This window comes from Marmota marmota, unplaced genomic scaffold (assembly GCF_001458135.2).
Source record: "Marmota marmota marmota unplaced genomic scaffold, marMar, whole genome shotgun sequence".
NCBI lineage: Eukaryota > Metazoa > Chordata > Mammalia > Rodentia > Sciuridae > Marmota > Marmota marmota.
Genome location: NW_026000168.1, coordinates 18,535,915 through 18,560,776, shown reverse-complemented (window position 1 = coordinate 18,560,776; position 24,862 = coordinate 18,535,915). Strand labels below are relative to the sequence as shown.

At 63.4% G+C, this 24,862-nt stretch overlaps 1 protein-coding gene and 1 long non-coding RNA gene across 2 annotated transcripts in view; one reads left to right on the top strand and one right to left on the bottom strand.

Annotated features, from left to right (window-relative positions):
- Nucleotides 1-24,862, top strand: part of LOC107150112 (nuclear pore membrane glycoprotein 210-like) — a 59,945-nt gene that overhangs the window by 24,978 nt on the left and 10,105 nt on the right. Inside the window, 22 exon segments of the mRNA XM_015495069.2 lie at nt 259-382; nt 385-479; nt 1,939-2,050; nt 2,053-2,102; nt 2,715-2,907; nt 3,314-3,420; nt 3,639-3,743; nt 3,830-3,931; nt 9,956-10,084; nt 11,475-11,602; nt 11,713-11,847; nt 13,259-13,322; nt 13,487-13,666; nt 15,601-15,681; nt 16,614-16,745; nt 17,112-17,270; nt 18,582-18,673; nt 19,995-20,169; nt 21,262-21,316; nt 21,319-21,436; nt 22,018-22,238; nt 22,637-22,773. Of these exon segments, the coding sequence (XP_015350555.1) occupies nt 259-382; nt 385-479; nt 1,939-2,050; nt 2,053-2,102; nt 2,715-2,907; nt 3,314-3,420; nt 3,639-3,743; nt 3,830-3,931; nt 9,956-10,084; nt 11,475-11,602; nt 11,713-11,847; nt 13,259-13,322; nt 13,487-13,666; nt 15,601-15,681; nt 16,614-16,745; nt 17,112-17,270; nt 18,582-18,673; nt 19,995-20,169; nt 21,262-21,316; nt 21,319-21,436; nt 22,018-22,238; nt 22,637-22,773 (2,694 nt within the window).
- On the bottom strand, nt 8-23,723 carry LOC125611761. Its single transcript, XR_007342015.1, has 5 exons — nt 23,125-23,723; nt 17,510-17,519; nt 14,946-14,952; nt 4,212-4,221; nt 8-17 (listed from the first exon to the last, which is right to left on the bottom strand). It is a non-coding gene; the product is annotated as an uncharacterized LOC125611761 (long non-coding RNA).

Genomic DNA, 24,862 nt, shown 5'->3' with positions numbered 1-24,862 from the left:
CCCACAGCTCCCTGGGGCTCTTCCCGCGGATGTCCCAATGGAGGCCAAGCCAAGGGTCCCTCAGGGGCCAGCGGGGAGCGAGGCTGGGTTCCCTCCAGAGCCCGCTGCGTCCTGGGGTCTCCCAGACACGGAGGGTTGCACGGGGGATTCAGGCACTGGGCTGTCCCCACAGAGAGGGCAAAGACGTGGCCCCGAGGCCCTGCCCCGCCTGTCCCCTGCCCTGCCTGGGGAAGGCTGAGGCCCCGCTCTCCCTCCCAGGCCATGGACCCGTCCTCCGTAGCTGTGGTCACCCTGGGCTCCTCAAAGGACATGCTGTTTGAAGGAGGCCCCCGGCCCTGGGTCCTGGAGCCTGCCAGGTTCTTCCGGAACCTCACCTCTGAGGACGGGGCAGCATCAGCCTGGCCCTCCTGGGCCCGCCCGCCTCCCAGAGTCACCAGCAGCACAGCATCTGCGCCACCTGCCGGGCCCTGGGCGAGCAGGTGAGTGGCTGCTGCTCAGGGCCTCCAGGTGGGGGACCTCGCAGAGATTGGGTGACCCTGGGGGTGCTGTCCTACTGTGCCCACAAAACAGAAGGGAAGTGAAGGCCAGGTGAGGGGACGACGGGCAGGCTGAGCAGGGACCGAGGCCACCAGCTGTCCCAGAGACAGCCCCCGGGGGTCCCTCTCAGGGCCGCAGAATCCCCCACCCAGCCGGAGTCGGGGTCAGGGCCAGAGTTGGGCCTCATGAGTGAGGAGGCTGTAGACCAGGGGGGTCACCTGGGGCTCAGCACGCGGCACAGCCTGTGTTCCTGCCCCTGGGATCCCTGTTGGGTGGGGGGACACCAGGGAGTGACCCCAGGGGCCCTCACCCACTGAGCCCTGTCCCAGCCTTGTCTTGTGTTTTATTTAGAGTCAGGGTCTCGCTGCGCTGCTCAGGGGCTCGCTGTTGCTGAGGCTGGCCTCCACCTTGTGATCCTCCTGCCTCAGCCTCCTGAGTAGCTGGGATGACAGGCGTGGGTCACGTGGGTGCCTGGCTCTTCATATTTATTTATTTTTTTTTTAATGTGAAAATCGAGAAATATCAGAAGACTGAGTGGATGGTGTGGCCTGAGCCCCTGGGCTGGCCTGGCGGGTGGTGAGGTGCAGGTCCTCTGGTGCCTGGTACCCGCGCCCTCCAGCCAGGCAGAAGCTACGGGCTCTGCGCCCTTTGTCTTCCTGTGAGGTCCACCGCTCTGTTGCCAGGGTTCCCCAAAGAGGGCATGGAAAGTGAGCAGGAGGTCAGAGTGGACCCGGAGAGGCGGGGGGTGTCCCCTGCACATTTAATAGTACAGAGGGCACCGGTGGAGTCCAGAGTCCCACGGGCAGCTCCCAGGATGCCCAGGACTACGCTTGTGTGACCAGATTAGTGCACAGAGAAGGAAGCCCAGGGGACCCGCCCTCTCCTGCCTGGTGGCCCTACAGGGCACCTGGACCAGATCCGGGCCGTCTGCAGAGGGGTGTGGCATTGCAGTGGCCTAGGCGCCCATCCCGTAGGGCGTAGGCACAGGGCCAGACCCCACCCCCGAGATCCCTCTTGGCCAGTGAGCAGGCAGCCAGGGCTCTGCAGGGTGACCCTCTGCACCCTCCTGTGTCCTGAGCAGCACCTCCCGTCCACCCCGAGGACAGGGTCTGTGAGCAGTGAGCGTGTCCCCTCCTCACATGTTGGGGACATCTGCATGTGCTGGGGCATCCTGGGGGCTCCTGGGTCCCGGAGGCCACAGTGCCCCGATCTCCCCAGGTCCCCTACAGAGGCCCTGGGATCCACAGCGTCCACAGCGCCCTGCACTGAGAAGGTGCAGCCGTGCCCCCTGGGTCCCCGGCCCTTGGCAGCCACCGGGCGTGGGTGTCCACATCACAGCCGTCCTGCAGAGCAGAGCACAGGAGGGGACGCGCCCTGACTGCCATCCCCCCTTACCCCCAGGTCATCGCCCTCTCCGTGGGGAACCAGCCCGGCCTCACCAACCCTTTCCCGGCCGTGGAGCCCGCCGTGGTGAAGGTCGTCTGCGCCCCGCCGTCCAGGATCAGCCTCACGCCGGTCCCCCGCTGGACCCGTCATGTCCACGGCTGCAGCACGACAAGCAGGTGGTGCGTGGGGGAGGGGCTGAGGGAGGAGGCAGGCCTGGAGAGGTGGCCGGGGACTAGCAGAGCACAGTCCAGGTGCTGGGCAGGTCGGACTGCCCGCCTGTCGTCCCCTGAGCTCACCTGGGTCCCCGGGACGTGGCCCCGGCCAGGAGCCTTTGGACTCTGGTGTTGCCATGGGGGACAGGGAAGTCCCTGTTCCTGGCTGACTGTTTTGGCCTCTGCTCTTCATCCTCCTCTGCCTCCCTGGCCTCTACTGACCACTATTCTGCTCCTTAATTCCTTGGTACCAACTTCTTTTGGCTCTGGAGATCAAACCCAGGGGTGCTAACCCCTGAACCCCATCTCCAGCCCTCTTTGTATTTTATTTAGAGACAGGGTCTCACTGAGGTGCTCAGGGCCTTGCTGAGTTGGTGAGGCTGGCCTCCAACTGGCGATCCTCCTGCCTCAGTCTCCTGAGTGCAGGGTGCCTTGGTGGCCAGCAGCTGTAGAGTTTGGTGTTCAGCTCATCCCTTCCCCCATCAGGACCCCACAGGCAGCCCGCCAGCTTCAGGATACACCATGTGGTCAGCCGTGGCTGTGCCCAGGCCTGGGTGTCCTGACCTCTGTTTCCTGTAGGTTCCCGTCTCCAGCCACCGCAACCCCCTGCTGGACCTGGCCGCCTATGACCAGCAGGGCCGCCAATTCGACAACTTCAGCTCCCTGGGCGTCCAGTGGGAATCCACCCGGCCCTTGCTGGCCAGCATCGAGCTGGACCTGCCCATGCAGCTGGTGTCCCGGGACGACGGGAGTGGCCAGAGGAAGTTTCACGGTGAGCCGCGGCTGTGGGCCTGGAGCCCTGGACAGGAGGCTGGGGACCAGGGAAACCCCGACAGATGAGTGTCCCAAGCAGCGTGGCACCTGTCAGAGCCTCTGCCAGCTGGGGCGCCCCTTGGCCAGCTGGGGTCCCCTCGTCCAGCACCGAAGCTCGGGCAGCTCCCTGGGCTGCAGTCTTCCACTGGAGCTAGAGGTCCCAAGTGGGGAGTCCCCGGTGGCCCCTGTGTGTCCCCAGGCCCCTCAGCAGCCAAAGCTGGCCCGTCCCCTCCAGCCCTGCTCCCTGGGCCCCACTCAGGGTCTGGCGACTCCCGACTCCCCTCGACTTTCACACTGGGGCTTGCCCATGATGGAGGGGTGGGTGACCACAGAGGCCCAACGTCGGTGTCCTCCTCTGGACCCAGGATTGCAAGCCATTGCTGTCCATGAGGCATCAGGGACCACCTCCATCTCTGCCACGGTGACCGGCTACCAGCTGTCCCACCTCAGTGCAGCTAGAGTGAAGCCACTGGTATGTCCAGAGCCACCCGTGGGGGTGGACAGCTGCCCGCTGGGCACCGGGAACGGCCCCTCCCAGCTCTGGGGTCTGGGGCCTCATGGGAAGGTGGCTGCCCTGGGCCCAGTGTGTGTCCTGGACATCACGGGGGCCTGGGGCAAGGCCAGGACTGGGATCCCGCCCCTGTCCCCGGGGTGGCCTATGGGTCTGATGGCCCTGTCCTGTCCCTGCAGCCTGGCCCACCTGCGCCCGTGTCCGCCTCGGTGGAGCTGGTCCTGGTGGAGGACATGCGTGTGGATCCGGACGTGGTGACCGTCTACAACCACCCTGATGTCCAGGTGGGTCCCCCGCCAGCCCCGCCCCCCCCCCGGAGACCCTGGGCCCTGGCCCTGCCTGACCGCTGCCCCTGGCCTCTCGTCCCCAGGCGGAGTTGCACGTCAAGGAGGGCTCCGGCTACTTCTTCCTCAACACGAGCGCTGCCAACGCGGTCAGGGTGGCCTACCAGGAGGCCAGGGGCATCGCCACGGTGAGCGGGGCCTCGGCCGGCACGGGGTGGCTTCCTCAGTGGGCCGTCCCCTGGGCTCCATGGCCGATCGTTTCCAAAGCTGGGACTGAGCAGCGCCAGTGCGTCTGGGTCACTCTGGGACCTTTGTCACTGCAGGGCCACCTGACGATCTCTAGTCCGTGTCCACAGCTGCGTGCCCTGTCCGTCAGCAGTGGTGTCCCTCAGTGTCCTGCTGAGAGTGACACATCCTCACACGGGCAGCACCTTAGCAGCCATCGTGCCTCTTGGACCCAGGACACACCTGCTGCTCCCTGTCCCCACGTCTCTGGGGTCCCTGCCACGGGCCACATCCCCAGCTCTTCGTGGTCCTTATTTTGAGACAGGGTCCTCCTGAGTTTCCCAGCTGGCCTCGAACTTTCCTTCCTCCGTCCCAGGCCTCCCAAGTCCTGAGGTGACAGGCAGGCGTCACCTGGGCCCGAACCTTCTCTAGAAGGAGCCTGTTTCCTGCTGAGTGAGTCAGACACAGGGCGGCCCAAGGGGACACAGCAGGGGTGTCCAGCCAGGCAGCACCGCTGAGGGACAGCTGGCCAGTTGCCTCTGGGCCACTCGGAGCCCAGGCCCTGCTCTCCCTGTTCTAAGGGACGGTTCCCACAAGGCGGCCACCATCAGGACCAGGCCATGGACCTCAAGGAGGCCAGGGTGGTCGCCTGGCGTGGGTGCTGGTGCAACTTCCGGGGCCCTGGCCCAGCGGTGGCACCTGCCTGGGGGCCACCTGCAGTCCCCCCGCCAGTCCCTGCCCTGGGCCTGGCCTGGGAAAGCAGGCGGCCCTCCTAGGCCAGCAGACGTCCAGACCCAGCCTGCGTCCAGGGCCTGAGCCATCTGCCCGCGAGGTGGCCTCACCCACTGCCGCAGAGAGTCCATGGTGTCACCAGTGATCACATGTGTCACCCTGAGCGGTGTGCAGTGAGCCCCGCAGTCCGTTCACCTCCTGACCGTCTCAATGTGGGGGTCCCCAAGTCACGGCCTGTGGGCTGGGACAGGTACAAAGTGAGGGGCACGAGCCACTGTCAGGGACACACTTGGAAGTGTCAGCTAAGGGGACCTGGGTGTGACCTTGGTGCTAGGTGATGGGACGGAGGCAAGTCGAGGAGCAGGGAGGGCCTGGGGGCTGCACCGTGCCCCTGGCTGGTTCCTATCACTTGGTGACGTCTAGACCACAGTGCGACTCGGGTACCGTGGGCGTCGCCCCCTGAAGGTAGAACTTGGTGGATTTTGGTGTCCACACCCAGGCCCGGCCACCACGATGGTCAGTGTCGAGAGTGTTGTCATTATCTCCAAAAGAAACCGGGGCCCTGTGGCCACCACCTTCCTGTCCTCACCCGCTCTCTCACGCGGCCCACTTCAGTGACCATTCTCACTTCTGTCGTCCCTATACCCAGGAATGCAGTCCCCGAGTCTGCAGGGACTGTGGAAACTATCCAGGAACTTCCTGGCAGATTTCCCGAGTGGCTCAGCAACCCCATTCCTGCGGTGGAGCCTAGGGAGGGCCCCGGCTCCTCATGTCCCCTACCTGCGTGAGGGCCCTGGCTGCCCCACATCCTTGTCAACACTTGTACTTATCAGACTTAAGTTCTAGCCATCTTTGGACAGCGGTTTTGCACTGCGGTGACCGTTGGCATCTGCCTGATGGCTGATGGTGTGGTGACTGTTCCTGTGCTCGTCACCCGTGTGTTTCTGTGGCTTTGTTAGACAAATGTCTGCTCAGATCCTGGGCCCATATTTCATCTTTTTAAAAAATATTTTTATTAGTTGTTGATGGATCTTTACTTATTCAGGGGCCGTGCCGGGAATCGAGCCAGTGCTTCCCACATACTGGGCCAGGCCCTGCAGCTCAGCCCCAGCCCCAGCCCCAGGTTTACTGTCATGCTTTCTTGATGACACCAGCCCTCTGTCTCCTGTTCCTTAGGTCATCTTTTGATTTTTTGGTAGCATCGTCTTGCGCTCATGGGTTTCATTTTGAGGGGTGCGGTGTCTCTGTTTCCTTGTGTCCTTGCTCCTGTGTTTGATGTGAGATCTAAGAATCTGTTAAAAATCGAGGTCGTGAAGATCCATGTTTTCTTCTAGACTTAAAATTCCAGCTCTTGCACTTCAGTCTTTGAAACAATACGCTGGGTTTGTGGGGTGAGGTAGGACTCCATTTTCTTTCTTTCTCTCTTTTTTTTTTGGTACCAGAGATGGAACCCAGGGCCGCAGGCATGCTAGGCAAGCACTCTGCCACTGGGCCACATCGTCATTTAAAAAAAAATACTTAAGTATTTTTAAAAATTTTAAAAAAGAAAGGAAAAACCCCTCCCAGTCAGCCCGAAGATGTAGGCAGCTGGTGCCTGTCTCCGTTACGTTGGGAGGCTGAGGGGAGAGGCCACTGCAGAGCCCTAGCCACCTCTCCCTGGAACATGCACTGGTCACTGGGCCGTCCCTGTGTCTTCCCTTCTGTGGGATCTTGAGGGGAACAGTGTCCCCTTGCAGGCAGGACCCCAGGGTGGGCCCACCCAGCCCTCTGGCAGAATAACCTGTGAGGCAGGCCCCCTGAGAACAGCTTTGTCCTCAGAAGTTCTCTGGAACAACCTCCTGCTCCTCCTCCTCCTCCTCCTCCTCTTTGTCCTCTCCTCCTCCTGCAGGGACTCTCGAGGCTCTAGAGGGAAACTGGGCCCTGCCCTGTGGGCCTCTGTGGCCCTGGGAGGGATGTCCCCTGCAGTGCTGACCGTCTGCAGGTCCTCCCAGCCTCCTCCAGAGGACACTTCACACATTTCCTTGGTCTTCAGCTGCTAGTTCGGGGACCTGCTGGGTCTCACCCCTGCTGGGACACTTCCTCTTCCTCCTGGACACTGAGAATTCAGGGACAGCCCTGGGCCCCTGGAAGGGAGGCGTAGGGCCTGTTGTCCTGTGCTCGGGGCAGCCAGGCTGTGCAGGCCATGGCCAGCTCAGCCACTCGGCCCCGTGTCCAGCGGGCACACAGAGGGGCACTTCCCTGACGTGAGCTCGGGTCCCTCTCCAACTGACATATCCTGGTGGGTCAAGATGAGCCCTCCAGCTGAGGCTGCGTGGTCACAGGAGCAGGGCCCAGCGTCCCCTGCCACCTGAGCGACTGCCACTTCTCACTGCTGTGTCCCTTCTGCGGGGCTGGCGTTCCTGTCAGGCCAAGGGCTCTGCTGGGTGTGGGATGACGTTGACAGGGCAGCAGAGGACACAGTGGTGCCTCTTGGTGTCTCCTAGGCCCTGGGAAGCAGTGCAGGGCCTGGTGCCACTGCTGCTGGGGAGCAGGCTGGGGAGCAGGCAGGGAGCAGTGGCAGCAGCTGGGCCTGAGCTCAGGTGGCCCTACTTTTCTGTGACACTGGTCTGTGGACAGAGGGGCACATGCCCAGCACCCAGGCCAGGACTCGCCTCAGAGCCTGAGATTGTCACGCGAGCCGAGGTCGTCCTCTGGGCTGAGGGTGACTCCTGGGGCACAGGAAGAGACACAGTCCCCTCTGTCCCACATGCTTGGCCCACCACGGAGCCTGCACAGGTTTTCAGGGAACAGGAGCCCGCGGCCGCGGAGAGGCAGAGATATCCCCGTGTCCTTGGTCTCTGCGAAGGCCACCTGTCGGGGGACTTTAAAGCAGGGTGGGGGCCTGGGGAGGAGGCGGGGGCTGGGATGGCAACTGGTTCTTCAGGGCAGCACTGCATTCGTCACCTGCAAACAGGTGACACAACTTTGCCCTGGGCTCCGTCTGCCAATGTCCTCGGGTGACACTCCAGCTCTTGGAATGCAGGGCTCACTCCAGGCCTGGCTTGTCCCCAACTCTGTCCTTCCAGCTTGGCCGAGGAGCCCGGGACCCAGGCCATGAGAGGCAGGGGCTGTGGTCCTGGTAGGGTCAGGCGCAGGTCCCCACAGCCACCAGTTTGTCCCCAACGTGGCCTGTGAGGCCCCAGCGTCATCACAGAGGTGAAGGGAGCCAGGGCACCCCAGACACGGGGCAGGCCAGCCTCCAGAAGGTGGCCACACGTCCACCCTCTGACAGCTGAGCGGAAGGGACAGTGACCTTCCCACTGTCCTTTTCTGCCTCTGTTTAAAATGTGCAAAAATTGAAGTTTCTCGTTCTTCTCTGCGGTTCCCAATGGGCTCTCCTTGGGGGGCAGATGTACCCACTGGCCTTTCCCACTGGCTGCCCATCCTTCCCCCCGACACCTCCGTCCTGGCTGCCACAGGCATCCCCTGACTCTGCTGGCACCAGGAGCCCCGACGGGGAGTACTTCCCGCATGAATGGGGGTGCACGGGTATTTTTCCGGAAGTTCCACGTCTTCACTAGGCAGGTTCAGACTTTGGACAGCCAGGCTGGCTCAAGGACCAGGTGTCTGTGCATCTGGAGAATCCCTCAGTGCCTCTGTCTGATGAGGGAGGTACCCAGGGTCCAGGCTGTGCCAGGCACCAGGCCCAGCATAGGGTGGAGAGGCCAGGAGGGGAAGGAGGTGCTGAGTGGTGCTCTCCATTAAGGCTGTGTTAGAGACGGTGACAGGAGCCCCTGGGAGAAGTCAGCAAAGTAATGGAGGGGCCTGCCCTGTATGGGGTGGAGGCTGAGTTGGAGTCAGAAGGCACAGCTCAAGGGAGAAGAGCTTAGGGCCTCGCTTTGGCTGAGGCCAGCCTCCCAAGCTGCTGGGATTACAGGCATGCACCACCATCCTGGCTGTATCCCAGACCTCCAAGGTGGACTATAAGGTCACACGGCAGGTAGGCGGGCAGGAGCCTGCTGACCGTGAGGACAGGAGAGAAGGTTGATGTGGCTGGGGCTTGATGGTTATGAGGGATGGTGCAGTGAGACTGTGGCCCTGTGAGTGTCGTATTGCTTAGGCGTGTATTTCAACTGAGTGGTTTTCAGCCAGGGCAGGCAGGGCCAAGGGGGGTTGCGGCCTTGGCCACCGCAGTCTCCAGTAGGACACGTTGAGGATTCGGGCTCAACCTCAGAGCACTGGAAAGCCGTGGACGTGTTTTAACCAGGGTGTGATATGATCTTGGCTGCTTGTCTCCTTTTGAGTCCAAAGCCTGATTTTTCCCCCTCCAGATTCTTAGTACTGAAAGTCCTCTTAGCAGATACTGACCTGTCGCTGTGCACATCGCCCTTCCCCTGAGTAGGGGATCCCAAAGAGCAGGAAGCAAAGTGAGCTAGAGACGGGCCGCAACCCCCCTTGGCCCTGCCCACCCCAACCGAAAACCCCCAGTTGAAATACTCGCCTAAGCACTACGACATGTTGCAGCTGGTCCATGTTCAGCTGAGAAACGTCCAGTGTGGGGATGCCCATCATCTGGCAGCACAAGAGAGAGACTGGGGTGCCATTTGTTAGGGGGGAGATTCTGTAGAAAGGGGTCCCTGGAAGGGGTTGGGAGAGAAGAGTTAAAATGGGGACATTGGCAGCTAAAAGTCCAGAAAACACCAGCTCAGGTTTGCTCCTTCACTTGGTGCATTTGCTGTGGTCACTACCTCAAGCAAATCCAGGGCGTAGAGATGGATGAGCCTCTAGGAGCATCTGCCTGAGTGACCTCTGGGGTCGGTCCCCAGGTTCTGTGACGCTGTGAGCTCTAATGGGGGTTTCTTAAAACTCATTTTTGAAAGCACCTGTCTCCTATTCTGCCGGCTCCTGGTTGGCAGCCTCGCCCCATGGAGTCGCAGAAACAGACGGCCAGAACAGGACCTGGCCTCCTGGGGTTAAATCCTGACTCTGCCTTCAGGTTGCTGTGTGTCCCAAGGCCGCCCGCTGCCCCTCTCTGAGCAGCTTCCATTTTCCTCTCTTTGTAAAATGGACAAAGTTGACATAGACGCACTTTCTGAGATCCGCAGCACGGACATTTTACATCCCCAGCTCCTCTGCTGGCTGGCCATGGGGCCCACGGAAGTAGACAGAACACCCCTTGGGTTGTGGATGTCCTTGCCCACTGCCTCCAAGCACTGGTCTCAGGCAGCGGAACCCCAGAGATGGGGGCCTGACTCCACCCACCCCACATCTTGCAGGTGCACCCTTTACTGCCAGGCTCGGCCACCGTCCTGATCCATGACCTGTGCCTGCCCTTCCTGGCCCCAGCCAAGGCCACCGTCTACGTCTCAGACATCCACGAGCTGTATGTCCGCGTGGTTGACAAGGTCAGTGGACATGTCCCCTCAAAGCTGGCCTCCCCACTGCCCTTGGGCTGCTCTGAGCTCCCTGGCTGGGTGGGGAGGGGCAGCATGTCCACTGCTGTCCGGTTTCCTCGTCCAGCCGACATCCGCGGGGCTCAGCCATAGACCCTGGCGAGGTCAGCTAAGCCAGCCTGGCCTGGGACCCGTGTCCTCCAGCGCCCGCAGGTCACACAGCAGCCGGGCCCCCCATCCCGGGTGCAGCTGTGCTCCTCTGGAGTTTCACCACCCTGGGGAGAGCTCAGGGCCTCCAATTGCTCTTGCAAAATGGTAAATAATAGATCTGGGTTTTCTTTGACCTCATCAGGAAACTTTTTCTTTTTATTATTATTATTATATTTTTTTGGTACCAGGACTGATCCCAGGGGCACTCGACCCCTGAGCCCCGTCCCCAGCCCTTTTGGTATTTTATTGAGAGACAGGGCCTCACTGAGTTGCTTAGGGCCTCGCTGTTGCTGAGGCTCACGATCCTCCTGCCTCAGCCTCCCGTGCCACTGGGATTACAGGCACCCAGCTCATCAGGAAATTTTTATGACTCCCAATATCAGAGGTAACCCACGCCAGGCTTCCAGGGGGGTGCTGTCAGCCTCTTGTTTGACCCAGTGGGTGTAACGGTTGGTAATTAAAAGGCAAATATTCAGGCAGCTTAGGCTACTTACCTACAAAGTATCATTAGCTAAAGTGCTAACATTCCCGACCGGGTCTTAAATATTCCTCCCATAATGTGATTTCTCTGCTCATTTCCTTACTAGATTCCTTTTTTTTGCTAAGCATTTCCAGCCCCCACTTGCTATTATGCACTGCCAGATGTGAACTGTTCAGTTGGTGAGCACTTATTGAGCTCCTGTTGAATGCATGATGGAGTTATAAGCTATATATATTTTTTTCTTTCTTTTTTTTTTTTTGAATGAGTGTACCAGGGATTGGACTCAGGGAAACTCAGCCCCTTAGCCGCATCCCCAGCCCTATTTTGCATTTTATTTAGAGACAGGGCCTCAATGATTTGCTTAGGGCCTCACTGTTGCTGAGGCTGGCTTTGAACTCACGATCCTCCTGCCTCAGCCTCCCGAGCTGCTGGGATGACAGGCGTGGGCCACCTCGCCTGGCCTAAGCTATACCTTATTTTCGGGGTTCTGTGGTTCATCCATTAAGAGTAGGGAGTGGAATTTTTGTCTCTTAGTGTCCCCAAGCCCTGTTGTATACAATAAGTACTTAATTGGTGTTCGTTTGTTGATTGACCTAGGCCAGAGAGAGGTCATCCTGGGCGACTCATCGCCAGCTCCTAGGGCATTGGTTTTGAGGTCACTGTCCCCACCTGAGGGAACTGGTCCTTCAAGCCTCTGTCCCCCCGACACAGGTGGAGATTGGAAAGATGGTCAAGGCCCACGTCCGAGTGCTGGACTTTTACAAGAAGCCTTTCCTGGCCAAGTACTTTGCCTTCATGGACCTCAAGCTGCGGGCGGCCTCCCAGATCATCACCCTGATGTGAGTCCTCCCGGGGGTCAGGCGGGCTTCTCAGGGACAGTGCTGGACCGACTGCGCCCTCCTTGGCAGGTCTGACCCGGAGGTGGAACCCAGCGCCCCGTCTGTTTCAGGGCCCTGGATGAAGCCCTGGACAGCTACACGGCTGCGTTCCTGGTGCATGGCACGGCCATCGGCCAGACCAGCCTGACCGCAAGCGTGACCGATACCGCCGGACAGAGGATCAGCTCGACCCCGCAGCAGATTGAAGTAAACCGGCCCTTCTCACGCCCTCTGGGGTCTGCCCCTGCTGGGGGAGGGTGTCTTCTTGGTGACAGGCTGGACGGTCCAGCAACAGCCCAGGAAGTCACCACGGAGAGGCCCTGTTAAAATGTGTGCCCGTCCTGGCTTCTGAGGAGAGGGTCTCCACCCGGCCCCGGGGCCGGGAGGCAGGTCTCAGTGCTGGAGGGAGGTGGCTGGGGGTTTTGCTTTTTGGTACCAGGGCTTAAACCCAGGGGCCCTCGACCACTGAGTCCTGTCCCCAGCCCTGTTTTGCATTTTATTTAGAGACAGGGTCTCACTGAGTTGCTCAGGGCCTCACTTTTGCTGAGGCTGGCCTCCAACTGGCGATCCTCCTGCCTCAGCCTCCCAAACCGCTGGGATGACAGGCGTGGGCCCCTGAGCCCAGCCTGAGTGTTTCTCATCTCCCTCTGTGACACAGGGGGTCTGTGTGGCCCTAAGGAGAGGCCTGCCTAGTCACATGGCAAGGGGACGAGCAAGAACTGTTCCCAGAGAGTGGCCCGTAGGGAAGTGGCAGATGCACTGTGTAGACCTGACCTGAGCCTCCGCCCAGGCGCCTGGGGGCTGAGCTCCTGCCATGGGGCTGTGCGGGCAGAGGGGTCACTGAGCCACCCGGAGCCACCCAGGGCCGGCCGCTCTGGGGAAGGCAGCCCTGAAGCCCCTGTCTCCGTGTGACGCTGGGCTCTGTCGGGTCCTTAGAGTCTTACTGCCAAGGCCACCGGGGCCAGGGCACCCTGTGGTTTGGACCCTCCAAGGGACTTGGCCCCGCAGGGGCCAGTGGGCTTTGTTGACCTGCGTCCAAAGCTGGCAGGGGCCAGGCCTGCCTCCAGGGGACAGAGCAGGCTTCCAGGGGATGGTGCTGGCCTCCAGGGCACGGTCACCTTCCTCCCCCTGGCGCAGCCCTGGGAGGCTGACCCTCCTACCATGGGCAGCATCCTGGCGGCTCCCATGGCCGCGGGGACTGGTGGGGCTGCCCAGGGGGTGGGGACCTGCCGTGGGGGGGGGGGTCGCCGTGTCCCTTCTGCCTGCCCCTCGGCCCCTCTTTGCGCCTCAGAAATCCCGAGGATGCTGGAGTAGATGGCCGCTGGGCTCCTCACGTCCTCAGGGATCTGGAGGGACCTTGGGAGCCAGAGGTGGCAGACGGTGACATGTGTGAGCCCCCAGGGGCTGTGTCCCCATCACAGGACCCGCCTTGGGCTCTGTGGGTCTGTCCTGGGCCAGAGGACGCGTGTCCTACCCAGGCCCCCACGGTCACCCATGGCTACCGGTCCACTGTCCATCATCGCCGCCCGACCTCTGCCCACCAGCTCCTGAGGCGTGGGCGCTGTGCCCCACGTGACCCACGTGACCGAGGCTCACCCGTCCTCTCCCGTCCCCTCGGGTCTTCCCCCCGTTCAGGCTGATTCCCAGGAGGGTGACGCTGATCATCGGGGCCACGATGCAGGTAGGAGCCGAGGCCTGTCCTTCCCACTCGTGTCCCCAGCGGGTCCCAGCAAGGAGGCCACCGTCCCGGCTCAGGACCAGCCCGCCTGTGGCCTCTGCTGGCCCGAGGGTGGACGTTCCTGACACGTGTGCAGGTGCCCACGAAGCCACGCGTCTGCCCCGCAGGTCACCTCTGAGGGCGGTCCCCAGCCGCAGTCCCACATCCTCTTCTCCGTCAGCAATGGCAGCGTGGCCACCGTGGCCAGCACAGGGCTGGTCCGTGGCCTGGCCGTGGGCAGCGGCACCGTGTCGGGCGTCGTGTAAGCGGCGGACGCGGACACCGGCCAGGTCATCGTGGTCTCCCAGGTAACCCTGAGCCCGTGGTGGCCGGCACCGGCCACGCCTGGGGCGGGGAGCCCTGCGGGTTGGCGCCCTGGGTCCAGGCAGCCCCGTGTGGCCAGCGGTGCCAGGCACTCCTGGGGACCTGCCCCTGAACCTGCTGTCCCTATGTGTCCCCTCCTGGGACAAACTGCCCATGTGGGCCCCGTCCCCGGGTGCCTCCTGCAGGCCGAGGCTCCCAGGTCTCCTGTGGCGGGCCAGGCCACCACCCCACCCCGTGCCCCCAGTGGGTGGACGCTGTGCGGTCCTCTCCTCGGTCCTCAGCTCTGTGCCTCTGGCTCACATTTGCAGAGAGCCCCTGGAGTGACCAGCCAGTGGCCCTGCCCTCGTGTGGCAGGTCTGGGACGTGGCCAGGCTCTCGGTCTTGCTGGCTCATTCCCAGTGGGGTTTGATTATGTGCCGGGGACAGAGGAGGGGACACTGTGTGGGTGACAGTGTGCGTGCGCTCAGGGTCGTGCCCCGAGTGTGGCAGATTGAGAATCAGTCAGGGGTGGCACCTCCAGGAGGGACCGTGAGCCACCTGCCACAGTCAGGTGTCCCCAAGCCTCTGCTGGGGGGACAGGCCTGATTGCTCCTCCTGGTCACCAGACAGCTGTCCCTGCTGGGCGGGCCTCCTGCCCCGCCTGCATGGGGGGCTCCAGGCCGGGGGTCAGCATCCGAGGTCCGCTGCCTTTCCCGGGGGTCGGGCACCTCCATCTCCTGGAGTGGAGGCCGGGTCATCTCCACGGCTGTGAGAGGCTCAGGGGTACCCCAGAGGCCCTGGGTGCCCCTGGCATCCTTCGGCCGTGGTGACCCAGGCCCTCAGGTGCAGGTTGGGGTCCCGCTGCCAGCCACACTGAGCGCTGGGGGCTGAGGACAGCCCCGTGGGCACGCAGGGCCACCAGGGAGGAGGGCCTCTTCAGATCTCAGCCGGCGTCCCTTGCCCAGAAGCGGGTCCCCTCCGAGCAGCCCGAGCCCTCTGAGCTCAGGGCGTGTGATCCTGCTTCCCAGGCGGACTTTGATCCAACCGTGAGTCCACTGATGGACTCCTCTGCCCGCAGCTTCAGTGCGGGCTTCCAAGCCTCCGGGTGACCACAGAGGCTTTGTGAGCACCAGGGGACGCCCTGACCCTCTTCCGTGCCAGCAGACGCAGGGCAGCCCTGAGCGCCCGGAAACTTCCACGGGGTCCAGAGGCCCCGGGTGCCTTGCTGGCTTCTCTCTCTCTGGGGGGGACCCGGCTCCTCCTCTCTGGGGCCAGGCAGAGGACGACAGCCCTGTCCCCTCCCCTCTGCCCTTCTTCCCTGTGGCCTGGCCTTGCTGGCCCCCTTGCTCCCTGGACCCACGTCCATGTTGAGCTGTGTCTGGTCAAAGCGTCCAGGACCAGCTGTCCAACCCCAGCTCAGAATCAGCACCCCAACCTGCTGGGTGGTCCTGCTGGGTGGCCCAGGCCTCTTAGTGGAAATGGACCAGAGAAGGAGGACCCGGGGCAGGTGGGAGAGTGAGTGCTTTTCAGGACCAGCTGAGTGCCAAGGATTGACCCCTTGAGCCTGTCAGCAGGCCTGGAGGGGTTAGTAGCCTGAGCACAGCCCAGGTCAGCTGCGCAGGTCAGCAGGCCACTGAAGTGGGCATTTGGTCAGATCAACAGAAGCATGGAGATGAGAATGTGGGAGTATATGCAGTCTGTTCTCACCGCACCCTGTGGCTCCTGTGTGCCTCCCTGTGTCCTGAGTCAGGGAGAAGGACGAGCTGGATTTGGGGTTGAGTGGACCTAGAGACCTGTCCTGCGAGGGCCACCCGCTGAGAGAACAGGCCCCAGCCAGCCTGCCATGCTAACATGGGTCAGCTGGGCCGCTAGGCCTCGAGGCTCAGGGGCCAGATGGGGACTTTGAAGGGCCCGCAGCCTGAGCCCAGTCTCTTCCCAGGACCTGGTGGAGCTAGAGGTGGTGCAGCTGCGGGCGGTGAGGATCCGCGCACCCATCACGCGCATGAGGACGGGCACCCAGGTGAGGACCAGTCGGGATGGGGCTCCGTGTTCTGGTTCTGACGAAGCCACTGTGAGGGCACTTCCCTGGGCCAGAGCCACGTGTCCATGGTGCCCAGCTTAGGCTCGGTTCTGGGCCTGGGGTGGGGTGGGCGTGTAACACAAGCATAGCGTCTCCCCTTGGGGTCCACTTGGCCTCCTCCCCGAGGGCGAGGCTGCCCATCCCCCACCTTGGGTAGCACCTGGATAGCAGGAGCCCCTACCCCGTGCACCTGTGAGGTTGGCCAGTGAGCGATGGACGTGGATACCCCGAGTCCTGTGCACAGCCAGGGCTGCTGTCCTTGGCACCCAGGAGGCCTGCTTCCCAGAGCCCCTGCCAATACCAAGACCTAAGAGTGCCCTCGTCCTTCGTGTGAAGCGCCCCGTGGGTGCAGGGGCCTGTGTGTCCTCCCATGCACCTGGGGTTGTCCCCAATGTCCCCAGCATCCCCAGGGCGAGTCAGACAGTTCTCAGGCCTGTGCAGCTGGTTGTGGGTGTGGCTAGCACTGCGTGTCCCCAGTCTGCCACCTGGAGTCGGGCTGGGGGCCAGCTGGTGGCCGGCTCACCTACGCCTGCCCACAGGCTGAAGGAGCCGGGCTGCCGGTGTCCACGCCCCACAAGGCCTGGGAGGGTCAGCAGGAGGGTGCGGACCTCGGCAGCATGGGCTGAGTGGCCAGGGGTGTCCGCAGGCCTCCTGCAGCCCCAGGGTCTTTCCAGAAATGGACCTGGCCATGCACAGCCCCTGGCAGGGAGGGACAGGCCGGTCCCCGGTGGTTGGACTATCTGGTGTTTGTTCATGGCTCCCAGAACCTATGTCCGGCCTGGGGTGGACATGGGCAGATAGGCAGAGCTCCAGGAGGAGGGTCCCCAGCCTGGGTGCGTGGGTGCTCACAGGCCCGGCTCTCTCACCCCCAGATGCCCGTCTATGTCACTGGGATCACCAACAACCAGAGCCCTTTCTCCTTTGCAAACGCCGTGCCAGGCCTGACCTTCCACTGGTCGGTCACCAAGCGCAACATCTTGGAGCTCCGCGGACGGCACCACGAGGTAGGGCCCAGCCTGCCTCCCGGAGGGCAGGTGGCCTCATCGCCCCGGGGGCCTGTCCCAGGGCAGGGGACACAGGGCCCGCTGCAGGACACACTGTGGCTTATCACAGACGTCCTGCAGTGGGCCCTGTGGGGGACCCCACAAAACCCAGCAGCCCCCACATAACACTCCCACGCACACACAGGGCTCCAGGCCCCGCTCAGTGACCCCGCGTCCCAGGCACCATGCAGAGTGGCCGGTGGCCTTGTGTGGGTGACTGCCGTCTGTGTGGCCCTGGGTCAGCAGATCTGACCCCGGCCGAGGGCAGTGGCCTTGGGGAAGAGGGTGCCCCCAGGCCTGTCCCTGAGCCCGCTCTCTGCCTTCCAGGCGTCCGTCCAGCTGCCCTCGCAGTACAACTTTGCCATGAGCCTGCTCGGCTGGGCGAAGGGCCGCACGGGGCTGAGGGTGGTGGTCAAGGCCCTGGACCCCTCGGCGGGACAGCTGCACGGCCTTGCCAAGGAGCTCTCGGACGAGATCCAGGTCCAGGTACTGACGGGACACAGCCGTGAGGGCAGCAGACAGCGCAGGGGCCAGGCCCAGAGCTCCTGGGCCCCTGGTGTGGGGGACCCTCGCTGCACTGAGGGGCTGCGCCTGCCTGGGGAGGACGGGCAGAGGGGGTGTGTGTCACCCTGGGGGGAGCCCAAGGGTGGTGTCGCCAGACTGCATGGAGGGACTCTGCGGGTGGCAGGGTTGGCTGCAGATCTGAGCAGCAAAGGCCTGGTGACCGGGAACAGCCTGTGGGTTCCAGGAACAGCAGCTGGGCCTAGTTCAGGAGAGGGCACGGCCTGCTCAGGGGAGGGCGGAGCCTGCTCAGGGGAGGGCGGAGCCTGCTTAGGGGAGGGCGGAGCCTGCTCAGGGGAGGGCGGAGCCTGCTCAGGGGAGGGCGGAGCCTGCTCAGGGGAGGGCGGAGCCTGCTCAGGGGAGGGCGGAGCCTGCTCAGGGGAGGGCGGAGCCTGCTCAGGGGAGGGCGGAGCCTGCTCAGGGGAGGGCGGAGCCTGCTCAGGGGAGGGCGGAGCCTGCTCAGGGGAGGGCGGAGCCTGCTCAGGGGAGGGCGGAGCCTGCTCAGGGGAGGGCGGAGCCTGCTCAGGGGAGGGCGGAGCCTGCTCAGGGGAGGGCGGAGCCTGCTCAGGGGAGGGCGGAGCCTGCTCAGGGGAGGGCGGAGCCTGCTCAGGGGAGGGCGGAGCCTGCTCAGGGGAGGGCGGAGCCTGCTCAGGGGAGGGTGGAGCCTGCTCAGGGGAGGATGGGGCCTGCTCAGGGCAGGGCGGAGCCTGCTTAGGTGGTCAGGGGCCCTGCTTGTGGTCAGGGGTCAGGCCTTGGGTGGGGCCTCATGACACAGGACCAGCTGCCTGGAGGGCAGGGAGCCAGCTGCCCTATGTGGTCTGGAGAGGGAATGTAGGTGGTGGGCTCCCTAGGAGTCCTGCTGCCCCTGTGTCCTCCCGGAGCCCTCGAGCATGGCAGAGGGGAGGGAGCTGGATGGGCCACAGCAGAGAGAGAGGCTTGTTCTGAGATGGTGACAGGGACAGGATGTCTCAGTGGTGGGGGTCCCCCGAGCAGGACGCCGGGCCTGATCTCCCTGCTGTGGAGTCTCCTGTGACGGAGGCCGAGGCCGAGGGTGAAGCCGGGTGGCCCAGCTCCCACAGGGTGCAGACAGCTGCTGCTCCTGGGCCACCAGCCCCATCGTGTCCCCAGCCATGGGGCAGATAGTCTGCCGTTGGTCTCGTCCTGGCCTCCAGCCCCCACTTGTGGATAAGGGGACTCAGGCGTGCCGTGGGAGACCCAGCTCACCCTCTTTCCCAGGTTTTCGAGAAGCTGCGGCTGCTGAACCCCGAGATAGAAGCAGAACAAATATTAATGTCCCCCAACTCGTTTATCAAGCTCCAGACAAACAGGTACGTGTCCCGGCTCCTGTTCACAGCAGGGCTGGGAGCTGCCCCCCCATGCCCATCTGGACACCACGGGGCCTTCTGGGCACTGGGCTGGGCCTGGGCGGCCACTGCCCATCTCTGGCCTCCTCCAGGGCCGCCTGCCTACCGCAGCCTAGAAACATCTCCCACTCACGGGGGAAGCTCGGGGTTGAAAAGGGGAACAAGTTCCAACTTGGACTGTTAAATATTTCAAATGACTCAGAAGCGGAGCCCATGAATTAACCAGAGCGGCCTCACCTGGGACCAGGTCAAGTGCGCCTCGCAGCCCTGCCCAGACCCGCAAGGACAAAGCTGCCCTGTAATGAGGTCCCTGGGCAGTGGCCATGCACATTAACGTCCGAAAAGTGCATCTTTAAAGGTTCTGAGCAGACGTGATTCCCACCTGACCCTCACAGGGACAGGGACACTTTTCCTAAGGAGCATTTGCACTTAAGTGGCAGTTGCTAAGGGCCCGGGGGCCGAGTTCCATGTTTTATGAACGCACACCCAGGGAGTGTTCAGCCAGAAGTAACTCAGTGCCCAGCACTGTGCTAGGCCCCAGGAATGCAGGCAGAGGTGGATGGCACGAGGTGACATCAGGTGACAGCAGGCGTCCTGCAGGAGCCCACCAAGAAAGGGGCCACACGGCCAAGCCAGGGCTCAAGTAAGAGCTGCTGGCCCCCAGATTTAGGGGAGCCGCGGCCCAGATCACCTGGAGGGCTGGCCGCAGAGGAGAGGGCACAGGACACCACAGGACGTCCCCTGGCTCAGTGCCTGCTGACGGTGTCCGTGACCCCTCTCAGGATCCAGTGAGCAGCCCCAGAAATAGGACGGGGCACTCGGCCTCCCCTTTCAGAGCTGACAAAACCGAGGCCAGAGAGAAGGCAGAGGAAGCTCTAGACCACCTCGGACCTGTCCCCACCTGGATCCTGTCCCCACCAGGGTCCTGTCCCCGCCCCAGTCCTGCCCCCGCCCCGCACTCTCCACCGCACCAGGCGGCCTGACCTCAGTGACTGTTAGCTGCAGAAGCCATCTTTACCCATAAATGACCGTGTCGCTGATGCAACCGTCCTCAGGGTCTGTCGCCCGCTGCCCGCTGACCCCACGGCCACTCTGAGGAGTGTGTGGCCACGTTGTCTTCAGAGCCACAGGCTTTCTGGCTTAGGTCTCCTGGGGGTGGCTGACGAGGCTGCAGACGGTGACAGCACACGCTGCACTGCAGGCAGATGGTCGATCTCGAGGCATCGACCAGGGCCATCCCCCACCCCCGCAGCCATCTGCAGAAACAGATGTCTTCTTCCCCAAGGGACGGTGCCGCGGCTCTTTGCTACCGTGTCCTGGAGGGGCCTGAGAAGGTTCCCGTCGTGCATGCCGATGAGAGGGGCTTCCTGGTGTCCGGCTCTGTGACCGGGACCTCCACTGTCGAAGTGACCGCTCAGGAGCCTTTCGGGGCCAACCAGACCATCATCATTGCCATGAAGGTGGGTGGCACTTGGCCCTGTTTTGGATAACAAAATCTAAAGCTCAGAGGCACGTGTTTCCTCTTTCTGGTGTAAAACTGGTTCACCCAGCCGGGGGCCTGCGGTGCACATCTGTGATCCCGGGAGCTCAGGAGGCTGAGGCAGGAGGATCGCCAGTTGGAGGCCAGCCTCAGCAACTTAGCAAGGCCCTGAGCGACTCAGGGAGACCCTATCTCCTAAATAAAATACAAAAAGGGCTGGGGATGGGGCTCAGGGCTTAAGCACCTCTGGGTTCAGTTTCCCAGTACCCAAAAAAAAAAATGTGTTCACTCTCCAGCTGTAAACCGTGGGTAGGGATTTACGTAAGAGTCACCCAGGGACAAATCCTGGACAGGTGTGTGGCCGTTGGAGCCAAAGACCCCAAGAGGTCACCGATTCCACCCACCTTGTTTCATAGATGGGAAACAAGTCCAATGAGGGCCTGGATCAGCCCAGGGGCCCAGGGCTGGTGCCCCGTCCCCCCGACCCAAGGGTACACTGCGTGACGTGCCTGATCCCTAACGTGGCCATCCCTGGGAGTGGAGCCCCTGCGGGGGCCACCCAGGGAAGAGCGAGGTCGATCCTTGACCAAGCACTGTGCACTTGCCGGGGACCCCCCACGATACTTTCAAGCTCATGAAAGTGGCTAAGTGCTCATCCTGTTTCAGCACGCACCTGCTGAGCGCTAACTATACCAGCCACTGCCTCCCGGGACTTTGCGGTGACTTTGGACTGGGGAGGGGTGGCTTTGTGACCAGGAGGTTTCTGTCTGGGATCCAGAGACATTTGTTGAGTTGCGATTTATGGGACTCGGGTTCCTCCGTCACCTGGGGCTCCTCTCTGACCCAAGGGGCATTGTTCCCGCCTCACGTGCCCCAAGAGCCAGGTGACAGCCGGTGGTGCTTAAGCAACGAGCACAGCACTCTGGTCTCTCCAGGTCCTGATGTGGGTGTCCTGGGTGGCACCCGGAGGACTTGGCCTGCACGGTTGGAGGCGGGAACTGGGTCATAGGCCTGGCGCTCTGGAGGCCCGTCCCCGGCTCAAGGGTGTCATCGTATTGCCCCTGTCCTCCAGGTGTCCCCCATCTCCTACCTGAGGATGTCCATGAGCCCGGTCCTGCAAACCAGGACTAGGAGGCCCTGGCGGCCCTGCCTCTGGGGATGACCGTGATCTTCACCGTCCACTTCCACGACCACTTTGGAGACATCTTCCACGCGCACAGTTCGGTCCTCAGCTTTGCCACCAACAGGTAGGTTGTGGGTGACACTGTTGTCACAGCCCCACCCGGGGTGTCCCTGGTTCCACCCAGTGTGGCGGCAGGTGGGGACTTGGGCTCAGCCACCAACAGGACCCAGTGCTGTCCAATTCAAATCTGTTTTTATTTTGGGGTCACTCGTGGTTTCCCAGGGAGGGGCCACCTTGCCTGGCGGAGGGAGCAGACCGTCTCCAGGGTCTGGGGGAGCAGAGGGAGCATCCTGCCAGTGGTGACCACTGCAGCCTGGGCTTCCCACAGCCGGTGGCCGAGCTGGCAGAGTGGGGCCTTAGGAGACACGGGCACCAGCTGCTCTCTAAGCGCCAGCCGTTTAGCGCGCCCGTCACGCCACGTGGCAGGCACAGTGTCACCGGTGCACAGAGGGGACGTGGCGAGGCTGTCCCACAGCAGAGGCCTTCTCTGGGGGTCACTCTCCTCCTGGCCGCGGTTTCCCTTCTGGGTGTGGGGTGGCGGTGCTGGCCCTGGGTGGCCAGGGGCTGTGGCCTCTGTCCTGCAAGGCGCGAGGAGGCCTGCGAGGCCCTGGGACTCCCTCCAGCTGAGCGCCTCCCTGTCCCCAGAGAGGACTTCGTGCAGGTCACCAAGGGCACCACCAACAACACCTGCGTACTGCGCACGGTCAGCGTGGGCCTGACGCTGCTGCGCGTGTGGGACCCCGAGCACCCCGGCCTCTCCGACTACGTGCCGCTGCCCGTCCTGCCGGCCATCGCTCCAGAGATGCCCGGCACCGTGGTGGTCGGGGATGTCCTCTGCCTGGCCACTGCGCTCACGGGCCCCAAGGGTGAGAGAGCCAACCAGGGCGGTCTCGGGGTCACCGCGCCTGCCAGGGGGAGGGGGACCCTGGGGTGCCCTGAAGGGGTCAGGAAGGCCACCAGAGGGCCACATAGGCCATGTTGGCTTTGGAGACGTACCTGCCTGGGTAGCAGGGCCACTCCCTAGTGGGCGCCTGGGGAGGGTGGCCCTGGGGACAGTTCCCCTGGTGACGGCACCCCTGGGGACGGTCTGCTGGGCAGCCACAGTCCATAGAGCAGGTGCGCCAGAAGGGGCCACCAGGACGTGGCCACGGAGGCGGGCAGGGAGGCTGAACCACAAGGCCCCTCGTGGGCAGGGGTCAGGAAGAGGTCATGGGCGGCCGGTCCTCTGTGGGGGGGACGGGTGACATGGGGCCTCTCCTCCCAGGTGCCCCAGGAACCTGGAGCTCTTCAGCCGACAGCATCCTCCAGGTCGACCCCAAGACGGGGGTGGCCGTGGCCCGGGACGCGGGGTCCGTGACGGTGCACTACGAGGTCCCCGGGCACCTGAGGACCTAAAAGGAGGTAGGGCAGTGGGCGCCGGGCCTGGCCCACCCTCCGCGGGCAGCGGCGCCCTGGCCTGTGGCTGGGAACGCCTGTCCTTTAAACCAGTACCGTGTGTCCAGGGGTCGGCCAGGACCTGGGTCCCCAAACCTGCAGGTGCTCAGTCAGGTCCCTCACGTGCTCCGGCACAGTGTGACCTGTGGCCTGTGCGGCCCTGCGTCCACTCTGAGTCGTCCCTGGGTGGCTGGTGACAGCAGGGAAGCACTGTGTGCCCTGTGACCATGCTGTGCTGTTCAGGGGGGACAAGACCCCCGGGCCTCCTCCCCAGAGGCCGCTCCTCTCAGGGGAATCTTAGAAAGACACGCAGGCCACCNTGTCCTGGGCCAGCCCCGCCCACCTCAGGAACTGTCCCCAGCCACGACCAGGAGCCGAGCCAGTTGGACACCTGAGCCCAGAGCCAAGCACCCGGGGCGGCTCCGTCCCCTCCAGGGGCCACTGTGACAGTGGCTCTGCGTCTTTGTAGAAATTCCTGGTTCCGCGTGACCTCTGCCCCCCAGGACACCCTGAGCCCGTCCCTGGAGTGTCCTTGAGCCCCCATGGGGCCTTCTGCTGTCCCTTTAGCACAGAGACCCAGCATCCCTGCCGCTCCTGTGCCACACTCAATACCTCGGCCCACCTGAGCCAGACACAGCTGCGGTGTCCCCCAGCTGCAGTGTCCCCCCGCCACGGTGTCCCCTCCTGCCTGAGATCCCCTCCCCCGCCCTGCACTGCCGCCGGGCAGCCTCCTGGAGGCCCCGAGCCCACCCTGGCCTCAAGGAGGCTGGGCGGCCACCCAGGACCTGCCCTCCAGGAGGGGACTCCACCAGAGGACAGCTCAGACCCCGCTGTGCCCAGTGCCCCCTCCAGGTCTGGGGCCAGGGAAGGCAGGCCCTGGATCCAGGCTGTGCACCGTGCGCCTGGAGCCAGCCACACCTGCACGCCACGTGTCTGCTGAGTGCTCAGCCTCTGAGGCCCACCGTGGGGCTGGGAACGGAGACCTTTGTGCCTTGCCTGTTACTTGAGCTCACACTGACGACCTGGATGTCGCGGAGCCCGGCTCCTGGTGTGGTCAATAAAGTTCTGTGGTTGTTCTCACGAGGGCTGTGGTCACTGCGGGGCTGCCCGCGTCCTGTCGCCGGAGCCCAGGCGAGCCCAGGCCACTGTGGCCAGGGTACCCTTCCTTAGGGAACCCAGCTGGGGACAGGAGCCAGCGGCTCTGCACGGGGGGACGGGCCTGCCCTTCTGCCACCACGTCATCCAATGTCAGCTGAGCATGTCCCCTTGCCATGGCCCCCGCCTGCTTGGCCCCTGCTGATCTCCATGGCCTGGACACCCCCGGCCACGCTGCCCTCCTCGCCCCTGACCCTCGGCAGCTCCTGGGCCCTCCTGCTCCCCGCCTGGCCAAGGGGCCTCTGCTGCCCACTGTCCCTGAGGTCCATCCCCATTTCTTCCCAAGGGTCTGAGCTCCACCTGCCTTGGAGCTGAGCCAAGATCCCCAGGACACCTGGTTCCCCACCGTCTTTGCCGCTAGACGTCAACAGGTGACCACGTGGTGGTCACGGTGAGCAGAAGTGACCATGGACATCTGGCGGAAAGACGGTGTCCTCACCTGGCGCCCACCTGGCAGCCAGTCCCGGGAGCCCTCTCTGGCTTCCCCATGGCCTCCTTCAGAACAGCAGCTGGGGTGCCACCGTCCTCCTCCTGGGCTGGGTCTGTCCCCGGGCTGAGTGCTGCCCTACCGCCTCCCCGGGCCCATTTCACAGAGGAGAAGACTGAGGGTCAGAGTGGGCAAGCGCCCAGGCCAAGCAGCCAGGCTGGAGGGTCTGAGGGACCAGCCCTGCCTCCTACCCACTCCCGGATGGGGGTGGGGAGCAGAACTGCTGGGGTCACAGGGGCCTCCCAGGGAAGGGGCCCCGCTCAGACTCCTGGGCAGCAGGGCTGCCCCTCCACCCGCCTGCACTCGCCATCCCACGTCCCCTCCAGGCGGGAGGTTCCCTCCGTGACCTGGCACAGGGCCGGCCCAGGACGTGCCTCGTGCCTGAGGAGGCAGGGAGGCCTGGTCAGCAGCCCA